The sequence below is a fragment of the Lolium perenne genome, chromosome 7 (genome assembly GCF_019359855.2).
Source record: "Lolium perenne isolate Kyuss_39 chromosome 7, Kyuss_2.0, whole genome shotgun sequence".
NCBI classification, from domain to species: Eukaryota; Viridiplantae; Streptophyta; class Magnoliopsida; order Poales; family Poaceae; genus Lolium; species Lolium perenne.
The window spans coordinates 121,833,018-121,845,434 of NC_067250.2; the positions used below are offsets into that span (position 1 = coordinate 121,833,018).

The following is a 12,417-nucleotide window of genomic DNA, read 5'->3' on the forward strand; positions in this document are numbered from 1 at the left end:
ACACATAGTACTAGAAAATTTAATGTTAAATATTATATCTTGCACATAGATTTACTCTATTCTTGAACCAAAAGTTTTGATCCGGAGAACATTGGTTACCTAGCTTGTGCGAATGCAACGAATATGATTGAGGCGTTCTTGTGCTCTGAAAGATTCCGTTACATACGCTCTGAGCTCAGCAACAACAAAAAGAATTTAGAGTCAAACAAGAACACCTCGCCTAATTGAAATCTAGAGCCGCCCCATATGGCATAGCCGCATAGTACTGAAACGTGAGCAGCACTGCAAATGACCCAGTTGATCGACTTCAAAACTGGACTTTTCAATCAAGTTATATAACAAAACTTATCTTGCGGTTTACTACACCACCGGAGAAATGGAGAATCCGATTGATCGGCTTCAGAAGAGGACTGCACACAGTTACCCGCAAAAAAAAATGAACCAGTTGATCGAGTCGACGTCAGAAGAATCAGTCCATATACTGCACACAGTTCAAGAAGAGTAAAATACATGGTTAGTCCTCAAACTTGTTCGCCTGATTCAGATTGATCATCGTACTTAAAGAATGCCAATTTACGGTACCTAAAGACGAGCGACGGTTCATCTACGGTCACTGGTGCTGGGAACTGGACGTATTCGTCGGTGTGGCACTCATGGGGCCCGCTTGTCGGTACCTTAGTTGCGTTACGTTTTGCAGAAACCCCCAACTCCTCCAGCAAGTCTAGTAAAACGGTGTATTCTCTCCTTCCCCCACCTGACCTGCCTGACCCGACCACGACCCAAAACTGAGGCTGTCGCCGCCGGAGCACGCCGGCGCGCTGTCCTCGCTCGTCCCCACGCTGCCGCTTCTCTCGATTCCCATCCCGCATCTACTTCTCTCGGCCAGGAGCTCTCATGTACCACCCGTTCCTATCCATTGTCGGCAACAGCTCAGTTCGGCCCGGCTCGGCGCGTAGAGAAGAAGGCGTTAACCACCGCTGCGGCGGGGCAGGTCGTGTTGACTCCGCCGGCCCCCGTGATGATTGTTGCCGCCGTGGTTCCCTCGGGAAGATAAAGACGCCTCGAGGACCGCATCTGTCTCCTCTATCTCTCTCCGCTCCAGGTCTTACTACGCGCGCAGCCCACGCCGCCGCCGTTTCGGCCATATACGCGTCTAGCTGACCACCGGTACTTCTCAGAATCGTCGAGCAGCGCATCCCCGTTGAAGGAATCGGGCCGGGGAGCTTCCAGTCGTCGGAATCTGGCCGAGCGGCGCCGCGATCGATTCACGGCCATCCCGGAGCTCCTCGGCCTCCTGTCGCCCTGGTTCCCTGGACCGCATCCGCCAAGCGCGGCGTGGCCCATGGCCTCTCCCTGGTCAGCTCGAGAACGGCCAGGCAGAGGAGCGGCACTAGCGCCGGCTTGCCGTGCCTGCTAACTGAAAATGAAGAAGACGTTCCCAGACCATGAGAGAGAGAGAGTTGGGGGCCCTTTTTTGCAAAAGGGGTGCGCTACTACTGTTTTTACTTGAGGGGTATTTTGCAAAACAAATGCACTGTCAGACTAGTCAAATTATTTCCACGTCATCTAATACAATCCTGTACCGGGCAGGAGTGACCGTAGATGAACCATAGCGCGTATTTAATTACCGTAAATTGGTATTCTATGAGTAGGATGACCTATCTGAACCCGGCAAACAAGTTCGAGTACTAGCCATGTATTTTACTCGTTCAAGAATCCAGATTCAGCGATTCGCGGTTACAGCAACAAACGCAGTGACGTTCTACGCGCGATTTTCTACCTGCACTAGCTGTAGCGCACGTCTGTTCTTCTACTGCTTCCCAACGATGAACGCGACCAGCCGGTCCATGAGAGCCAGCGCCTTGGCGCTCCGGGGCTCCCGGTGGAAGAACTCGTGATCCTCGCCGACGGAGTCCAGCAGCTCGACGTCCTCCTCCGGCCACCCGCTGGCCAGCAGCCCGTCGTGGTACGCCTTGCCTCGGGGCCGAAGCTCCTCCTCCGCGAGGCAGACGAGGACGCGGCCGCAGCCCAGGCGCCGCAGGCTCGGCGCGCCGTCGGCCACCGGGTTGACCCGCGGGTCGTCGAGCCCGGCGGTGCGGCCCCCGCACACGAACCCCCACAGCTCCTCCAGCTTCGCCCTCAGCCACGCCTGCGTCGCCTCGGTCTCGCCGTCAGCCCCGGCCGACAGGAAGTAGGGGTGCAGCAGCGCGAGGCCGCTGACCCGGGCGCCGCGCGGGAGGGGGAGCGAGTCAGATTCTGATGAGCCCGCGCGGAGCGTGACGTTGTGGGCGACGTTGCCGCCGGTGCTGTACCCGACCACGAACAGCCGGTCGCGGTCGCCGCGGTCCCGGAGCCACGGGTTGGAGCCCGCCGCGGCCCACCGGAGGGCGGACCAGCCGTCGTCGTAGCACGCCGGGACGGGGTGCTCCGGCGCCAGGCGGTACTCGACGGACACGGCGATGGCGCGCGCGCCGGCGCACAGGCGGTTGAGGAAGGCGTGGTCCGGCGCGTCGGCGGCCGAGCCCGCGACGAAACAGCCGCCGTGGATGTACACCACGATGGGGAGCCTGGCGTCCGTGGTGCCGGCGGGGAAGTAGAGGCGAGCCCACAGGCCGGTGGCCGGGTCAACGGTGACGTCCTTGGAGGCGACTCCGGTGGCGGCGTCGACGGAGGGCGGGACGGGGTTCGCGGGGAGTAGGCGCTCGACGCGGCCGCTCTTGTACTGCCGGATGATCGGCACGAACTCGAACGCGATCTCGGATTCAGGGTCCATTCGCACGGCCGGCGGACGGCGGTTATCAGGTTGGGTGTAGACTGTAGAGAAGAGCGAGTGAGGGCAGAGCTTGAAGAGGCGAACCGCCTAGATTTGACTGCATCGGGCTGTGTATCTCCAGCGGCGGAGGCACCCGCCTCATCGATCGCCATCCGCTCCACGACGACGCGAAGGCCTGAATCGCGCAGCGTCGGGCTTGGTCTGTCAGTCTTGATATTTGTTTGTTTAGGTTGCTCACCACATACACCATGTGATCTTGGTCTGTCACTCGGTGAGCACGGATCGGACTTCGTTGATGCAAATGCTACCTGATGCTTCAGATTGCAGTGCCCTGTGTTTGCAATGTCAATTTTTCGTTTCTATCAATTTGCAATGTGGAATTGGTGTGTTTTTTCTGGAATTTTGGACATTTGGCCTTTGCCTCATGGCCCATTATCAAATTCTGAAACTCACATGGCCCATTCCAAAAATCAGTGGCAACACTAGTGGGACTAAAGTTTAGTCCCACATTGCTAGTTGCAAGAGAGTTGAAGTGGTATATAAGGTGAGCTGTTCTAGTCTTAGTAAGTGAGTGAGAAGAGAGAGAGCCATCGCGCACTCTTCCTCCTCCGCCACCCGCCTCGTCACGACGCGACGCGACGCGGGTTGCGGGAATCTCGCCGAGCTTATCTTTTTGCTGTTTGGAAAATTAAATTTTGAGTCATTAACGGACGCGTTACTCAGCCGTTTTGCCTTCCGGTTTTTTTGGATCGTGGTTGTGCCGACTCGGATGTGGACTGCGCCTCACGACCTTCCCGAACCGCACTACATAAGACCCTGCGCAACCCTAGACGCATACGCGACTACCTGTTTCCAGATCATTGCGCATCCGCCTTCGTCTTCCTCATCCCGTCCGTCGGCGTGCACCGACTGCCGGGACAGTAGGCCTCCGGAACCCTGCCTCTCGTGAACCTGTACGAGTGAGGCGCGACTACTGGCATCACGACGTCGTCATCGGACGACGAGTTCCTCCACACCGACAACTTCTTCCCGGACCTCAGCGACTTCTTCGACAACCTCAACATGGGCGACAACGACGCTGCTGCGAAGTATGTGACCTTGTCGTTTCTCTTTCAGTTTCTGTTAGAGTTCCTTATTCTAGTTTCTGTGATATGCGATCGGTTTATCTTGTTTACATGTGATCTGTTCATCTATCTTACTAGTCTGCACGTTTAGTTTATTTGTTGTTTTCATAGTCATGATTTATCAATTACTTGTACGGATTATTTCATATGGATATTTGCTTATATATTCAACAGCCCAAAAACCTGATTATAGGCAAATCAATTCAAGCAGCGTTGCTGCCGCTACTCGACCTCTCCTCTTTGATGGTATGCATTACAAGAGGTGGCGCACAAAGACAGTTATATGGTTTACAAACCTAGGCTGTTTTAGCGCCACAGATGCTAGACCCGAGGGGCCTCTTTCTGCAGAGGAGCAGGAAAAGTTTGAGAAGGTCGATGCCATGTTTAAGTCGGCCTTATTCAGCATTCTTGGGGACAACATTGTTGACCCGTACATGGCTTTCGACCATGGTTAAGATGTGTGGGATGCGCTCGAGGGCAAATTTGGGGTCTCGGATGCTGGCACTGAATTGTATGTCATGGAACAATACTATGACTATAGGATGACTGATGAGCGCTCCGTGGTTGTAACGGTCCCGGATAGTACCCCAACAGTTTTGTCTGTGCTTTCCTTTTATGCATCATCATGGCATCATGCATGCATCACATCCATGTTTTAACAAAATAAAATTATTTTAATAAACCCTAATTATTTTGTTTTCCCTCTCATATGGTTTTTATAATAAACCTCCCCTTCTCTATTCTTTTAGCAAAACCCTAAAATAAAAATATTTATATTTTGTTATAAAACGTTGGTTCTTATTTGTCTTATCTCCAATCGGTATTCAAAATTCAACTCTTGTTGGTGTTAGTTCAAATCAGTTTGCTAAACAGGTTTCTAAAATAAAACAAAGGAGAAAGTTTTTAAAAATAAAAATGAAACCCTAACCCTCTAATCCAGGCCACCTCTCTCCCCGGCCCACCTTCCTCCACCGCCGCAGCCCACCACCATCCCAGCCTAGCACCGGCCTCTTCTTCCTTCGCAGCCCAGCCAACCTGGCCCGCGTACCCCTTCAGCGCGAGGAGACCGAGTCCCCCTTGTCGTCTTCCTGGACGCCGAGCACGCAGGAGGCGTGCGACGTCGACGTCACCTCGCTCCACCACCGCACAGCGCCCTGCTCCCCTCCCCTTTTTAATACCTCGCGAACCCTAGCTTTTCTCCCTCCCTCCTTCGCCGCCGCCACCCTCTCTTGCTCCCTTTTTCTTCTTCCCCACGAAGCAGCGAGCACCACCGGAGCCTCCCCCACAGTAACCACATGGCGCCACCCCTTCAGGCATCCCCGCGTCGAACCGAGAGCACCGGCGGGTGCGCCTCGATTTCCTTGTTCTCTTGGTGTGAGGAATCATACCGGGAGGCCTTCAATCACCGCCAACATCACCATTCCCCTCTCCGTCCCCGGCGAAGATTTCTTCAAATTCCGGCGAACCGCGGCCTCCCCTGCTTTGTCCGAGTATACGTTGAGCATCAGAGTGAGTGCAGCTTCCCCCTGGACATCCTCTTCTCTTCCTTTGCCTCCTGTTTCGCTTCTTCACCGTGTTGCCGGCCGCCTCCTCCGCAGATCCTCGCCACCGGCGATGTTCTGGTGAGTCCCAACACCTGGCGCCACCCTCTCTTGACATGCACGGACGAGGCGCGTCGAAGGCACCTATCTACGCTTCTTGGAACGGCCTGCAGCACCCGCACGCGCGACGCCCTGCGAGGTCACCGCCGCTCCCCGCCACGCGCGCGGGATCCCCCCATCGAACACCTTCTGGGCGCTCGCGCAAGCTTCGCCACGTCGTCCCCTCGGCCCCACCTGTCAGCCAGATCGCCTAGATCTCCCCTGGGTGAGAAACCCTCCTCAGATCTGGATCTGTTCCCTTTTGCAGATACCCCCTGCAGCTTTGTCTATCCACCCGGCGCCCCTGTCCCTGCTAATCTTTGCAAAACCCCCTGCAGGTTCTGACCAACCCGCAGCCCAGTCAGCACCGTGGCCCCGCATGTCAGCTCCTGTGGCTAGCTGTTCCTGGGTGAGAAACGCCCCTAGCCTATTTCTATTTTTCCGAAAATAGCAGGATTTGTGTAATTTTTGCAAAATTCATATCTCCTAAACTATAACTCGAAATAAAATGTGTTCTATATGAAAATTGATCAGAAAAACATAAGGAACATGAATATGCCATCTATTCTTGCATCTCGCATCATGTCGTGTGTGATAGTTCGTGTATGTTCACCTCACATATACCCGGAGTATTTCGGACACCGACTAAGGTTTCCCCGCTCCGATTAATTTTGATGTAGCTCACCCTTGCCATGGTACTGCCATGCTAATCCACCCTTAAATTTGTCGGTAGAAAATGCAAGTCCAACCTAATTTGTTTGTCCGGGGTTCCGACTCCGATTAATATGGATAAGTTGCATCACATCATGTTTGCCATGCCATGCATATCATACCATGAGCATGCTGATTCTTTTACCGTAATAGTAAGATGTGCATCCGTTGGTTGTTGTAGTGCTTTGCTTCTCCCCGGAAAGGATCCCGAAGTGTTGATGTGAGATACGACGAGTTCTCCAATAAGTTTTTCTGGAACTTTTCACAGCCGAGCCCTCCCTCTTCACCTATTTTATATGTTGCTCTCCCTCTCACTGTTATCCTTATGTTGAGATTCTTTATCGAGTCACGTGTCCTATTCCTTTTTTTACCATAATAATCCTATATGTATCATTCCTTACCCATAGCCGTTGCTTGATGTTTGAGCCTTGCGAGTCGTAGGCGTGTTCAGTCTCTGTTGTTTATCTCGATCTGTTATCGGGATATGTTGGGTTGTTCGGAGGTTATCACATGCTATATCAGTTGTTGGAGATACACATGCTTTACTTTATTGTTAACAACTAAAATTGTAAGCAGAGGCATCTGTGAGCCCCTTTGCGAAAGCATCGGAACTTTGACTCGCTAATGTCCCCTAGGACCCGAGTTCTTGTTATCTGTTCCGAGATTGAGCGCTCTACCCGTACGTGGGGACGTTTATTGGGACCCCCTCACCCTTTATCTTTTCTCAAGTCTGTTGAAAAGGGGGCCACAACCTTGGTTTTATTTGCTCATATGCATGATATGCATGATTTACTTCCTGTTGCCTTCGGGTGTTTATATTCTGTACTGTACTGCATCATTGCTAGACGACTTATCTAGTGCTTGGCCGTTAGTGCCCGCCTAGACGCCTACGCAACCTCTTGGTCCGTCTCGGAGTACGGCCGAACTTCGTCACGCGTAGCTTAGTTGGGTGGCCCCCCTAGACTTTCTTGTTGAACTGGGAACGGTCTTGTTGTGAGACATCGCCTGTAAGAAGCGGGTCGAGCATGCGTATGGTTACATTTGGGCAACCCCTGCAGGGTGTACATCTTATCGATAAGCCGTGTACGCGGTTATGGACGACTTGGAATTGTATAGCTTGATCATAGAACAACTTACACCGTTATCTTGTTGCTAATAATCTGATAATAACAGGCGTAGTAATATAGCATTACTACAACCAACATATAATAAAATTGTCAACCGTGGAGTGCCTTTTACATTGCTTCTTCGCTTTGTTGAAGGGGATATGTGTATTTGGCTGGGTTATGTTTGTGTAGTATTTATCTGTTACCTTGTGCGCTCTCTTATCTTCTCTGAGTAGACGGATGTTGTAGCGTGTCTCTATTGGTTATAGTTTTGCTGCCGCTTAACCTACCATATAGCCCCCGGTGATATATTCGCCTGGCGAGCACAGCCATTTCTAGTCTCGCTAAGTACGTGCCGGAGTTCGTTCCTTGGTACTTACCCTCGCCTTTTCTCTTTCTCTTTTGTTTTCTCCTCTTGTCGGCAACCGATGGCCCGACTTCGACAGGTACGAGATGACGATGTTAGCAAGGTTACCCTTCCGGCTTGGCCTGGGCAGGGTTATGGACGCCAGTGGTTTTCTTCAGGACACTTAGTCCAATTTGTATCTTGTCAGTACTATGACGTATTCGATCTTCTGTATGATTTGAATCTTTGTATTGTATATTTGTATCTTGACTCGTTGGAGTCGTTGTTGTAATATATGTTTTTTGTGGGCTCTATTGTAATCCTGTTGTAATGTTACCGCTCGTGTTAATTCCTCTTGCATCACGTGTGTGATTCGTCGCGCACGACCGTGTCGGAGGGCGTCTCTGAATCGATATCGTGCGGATTTCGGCGGGATCGCTGGAATCCTCATGGTACCGGTTCCGGGGTGTCACAAGTTGGTATCAGAGCTCATGTTGATGGTATCCCACTAGTCCAGTCTGTAGGATAACCTTGCCAATGGTCGTTGAGTTTAGAGTGTCAAAACTATTTTCTAAAATTCGTTGGATAGATCTTATTAGCTCTAATTTTTCTCCTTACCTCAATTCTTTCTCCTCTTACCTTTGCGGGTTTTGAGTCTTCTCTCTTATCTAAGTTTTCTGAGTCTTAGGTTACCAACGCGGGTTGGACGATCTTTGCCCCTCACCTAATAGGTCCGATCTTTGGAGGATCTCGACGGAAGTGCATCATCAACAACGGAACAACGACTTCCTATTAGTGGTGTCGCCGATCTACGTGGAGCATGAACCCTTGTTAGTGGTGTCGAGGAGATCGACACGCCACCAGAAGATCCGATAGTTCACCTCTCTTCCCCCGTACCATGCCGTGGGATCTCGGGGCGCGATCCCTTGTTAGTGGTGTCGATTGTAACGGCCCTGGATAGTACCCCAACAGTTTTGTATGTGCTTTCCTTTTATGCATCATCATGGCATCATGCATGCATCACATCCATGTTTTAACAAAATAAAATTATTTTAATAAACCCTAATTATTTTGTTTTCCCTCTCATATGGTTTTTATAATAAACCTCCCATTCTCTATTCTTTTAGCAAAACCCTAAAATAAAACTATTTATATTTTGTTATAAAACCTTGGTTCTTATTTGTCTTATCTCCAATCTGTATTCAAAATTCAACTCTTGTTGGTGTTAGTTCAAATCAGTTTGCTAAACAGGTTTCTGAAATAAAACAAAGGAGAAAGTTTTTAAAAATAAAAATGAAACCCTAACCCTCTAATCCAGGCCACCTCTCTCCCCCGGCCCACCTTCCTCCACCGCTGCAGCCCACCACCATCCCAGCCTAGCACCGGCCTCTTCTTCCTTCGCAGCCCAGCCAACCTGGCCCGCGTACCCCTTCAGCGCGAGGAGACCGAGTCCCCCTTGTCGTCTTCCTGGACGCCGAGCATGCAGGAGGCGTGCGACGTCGACGTCACCTCGCTCCACCACCGCACAGCGCCCTGCTCCCCTCCCCCTTTTTAATCCCTCGCGAACCCTAGATTTTCTCCCTCCCTCCTTCGCCGCCGCCACCCTCTTCTGCTCCTTTTTTCTTCTTCCCCATGAAGCAGCGAGCACCTCTGGAGCCTCCCCCACAGTAACCACATGGCGCCACCCCTTCAGGCATCCCTGCGTCGAACCGAGGGCACCGGCGGGTGCACCTCGATTTCCTTGTTCTCCCAGTGTGAGGAATCGTACCGGGAGGCCTTCAATCACCGCCAACATCACCGTTCCCCTCTTCGTCCCTGGCGAAGATTTCTTCAAATTCCGGCGAACCGCGGCCTCCCCTGCTTTGTCCGAGCATACGTTGAGCATCAGAGCGAGTGCAGCTTCCCCCTGGACATCCTCTTCTCTTCCTTTGCCTCCTGTCTCGCTTCTTCACCGTGTTGCCGGCCGCCTCCTCCGTAGATCCTCACCGTCGGCGATGTTCTGGTGAGTCCCAGCACCTGGCGCTGCCCTCTCTTAACCTGCGTGGACGAGGCGCGTCGAATGCGCCTATCTACGCTTCCTGGAACGGCCTGCAGCGCCCGCACGCGCGACGCTTGATAACCCACAAGTATAGGGGATCGCAACAGTCTTCGAGGGAAGTAAAACCCAAATTTATTGATTCGACACAAGGGGAGGTAAAGAATACTTATAAGCCTTAACAACTGAGTTGTCATTCAGCTGCACCTGGAAAAGCACTAGTAACAGGGGTGATGTTAAAGCAGCAGTAATATGAGAGCAGTAATGTGATAACACGACGATAGTGATAATATGAGAGCAATGGCACCAGAAAATAGTTGATACTACTTCCATTGACATGTAGGAACGAGTATATGATGATGAAAGATGGACCGGGGTTCCCAGCTATCTACACTAGTGGTAACTCTCCAATAACAAGTGTTGGGTGAACAAATTATAGTTGGAAAATTGATAGGATTGAAATAGCATTAAGACAGAACATAGAGATTATTAATCATGTAGGCATGTTTTCCATACATAGTCATATGTGCTCGCAATGAGAAACTTGCATAACATCTTTTGTCCTACCAGCCGGTGGCAGCCGGGCCTCTAGGGAATCTACTGAAAATTAAGGTACTCCTTTTAATAGAGCACCGGAGCAAAGCATTAACACTCCGTGAAAACATGTGATCCTCATACCTAAGCCTTCCCCTCCAGTTATCCCAGTTGCTGTCACTCTGGGGCCTCGGGTTCCGGACATAGACATATGCAAACAACTTGTAGATACAATCTAAGCAATAAGTATAGAGCTTAAATCTAAGATCATGCCACTCGGGCCCTAGTGACAAGCATTAAACAGAACAAGATTGCAGCAACAATAACTTCACAAACTTATATAGATAGACTAATCATAATGTAACAATCCATCGGATCCCAACAAACACAACACCGATTACATCAGATGAATCTCAATCATGTAAGCCAGCTCATGAGATCATTGTATTGAAGTACATGGGGGAGAGAGTACCAACTAGCTACAGCTAGAACCCGTAGCACGGAGCATGATGGAGGCGGTGGCGTCGATGGAGATGGCTTCCGGGGGCACTTCCCCGTCCCGGCGGCGTGCCGGAACAGAGATTCTGTCCCCCGAATTGGAGTTTCGCGATGGCGGCGGCGCCCCTGGAGTCTTTCTGGAGTTTCGTCAATTCGTATCGCGTTTTTGGGTCGAAAGGGCTCTTATAGGCGAAGAGGCAGAGTCGGAAGGGCGCCAGGGCTCCCTCCCCATAGGCCGGCGCGGCCAGGGTGGAGCCCGCACGGCCCTGTGGTGTGGGGCCCCCCTGGCCCATCTTCGTCTCCCCTTCGGTGTTCTGGAATCTTCCGGGAAAAATAAGATACTGGGTCTTTGTTTCGTCGAATTCCGAGAATATTGCCCGAACAGCCTTTCTGGAACCAAAAACAACAGAAAACAGGAACTGGCACTGTGGCATCTTGTTAATAGGTTAGTTCCGGAAAATGCATGAAATCATTATAAAGTGCAAGCAAAACATGTAGGTATTGTCATAAAACAAGCATGGTACATCAGAAATTATAGATACGTTGGAGACGTATCAAGCATCCCCAAGCTTAGTTCCTACTCGCGCTCGAGTAGGTAAATGATAAAAAGAATAATTTCTGTAGTGACATGCTACTTACATAATCTTGATCATACTATTGTAAGCATATGAGATGAATGCAGTGACTCAAGGCAATGATCTATATTTGCTAACAAGTAGATAATATATAGCAAAACTTTTCATGAATAGTACTTTCAAGACAAGCATCAAAAAGTCTTGCATAAGAGTTAACTCATAAAGCAATAAATTCAAAGTAAAGGCATCGAAACAACACAAAGGAAGATATAAGTTTCAGCAGTTGCTTTCAACTTTCAACATGCATATCTCATGGATAATTGTCAACACAAAGTAATATGATGAATGCAAATAAGCAAGTATGTAAGAATCAATGCACAGCTGACACAAGTGTTTGCTTCTAAGATGGAAGGAAGTAGGTAAACTGACTCAACATAAAAGTAAAAGAATGGCCCTTCGCAGAGGGAAGCAGGGATTAAATCATGTGCTAGAGCTTTTTAAGTTTTGAAATCATATAGAGAGCATAAAAGTAAAGTTTTGAGAGGTGTTTGTTGTTGTCAACGAATGGTAGCGGGTACTCCAACTACCTTATCAACCAGACTTTCAAGAGCGGCTCCCATGAAGGACGTTATCTCTACCAGCAAGGTAGATCATCCCTCTTCTCTTTTGTTTACACATGTATTTTAGTTTCATTATTTATGGATGACACTCCTCCCAACCTTTTGCTTACACAAGCCATGGCTAACCGAATCCTCGGGTGCCTTCCAACATTCACATACCATGAAGGAGTGTCTATTTGCAAAATTAAGTTGCTTACTGATAGATCAGGGCAAAACACGTGAAGAGAATTATTAGTGAAAGTTGTAATTAATTGGGGCTGGGAACCCCATTGCCAACTCTTTTTGCAAAATTATTGGATAAGCGGATGTGCCACTAGTCCATTGTGAAAGTCTGTCAGAAGTAAATGACAAGGTTGAAAGATAAACACCACATACTTCCTCATGAGCTATAAAACATTGACACAAATAAGAGATAATAGTTTTTGAATTGTTCAAAGGTAGCACATGAAGTATTT

The 12,417-nt window shown here is 50.0% G+C and overlaps 1 protein-coding gene across 1 annotated transcript; it reads right to left on the minus strand.

The window, feature by feature from the left end:
• Positions 1-1,713: 1,713 nt before the first annotated feature.
• Positions 1,714-2,980, minus strand: LOC127323883 (probable carboxylesterase 13). The gene has a single exon (XM_051351983.1). The coding sequence runs from the start codon at positions 2,771-2,773 to the stop codon at positions 1,811-1,813; it is 963 nt and encodes a 320-aa protein (XP_051207943.1). The 5' UTR covers positions 2,774-2,980; the 3' UTR covers positions 1,714-1,810.
• Positions 2,981-12,417: the final 9,437 nt, after the last annotated feature.

Coding starts and splice junctions, on each gene's coding strand:
- LOC127323883 (XM_051351983.1), bottom strand. CDS start 2,773: ATGGACCCTGAATCCGAGATCGCGTTCGAGTTCGTGCCGATCATCCGG.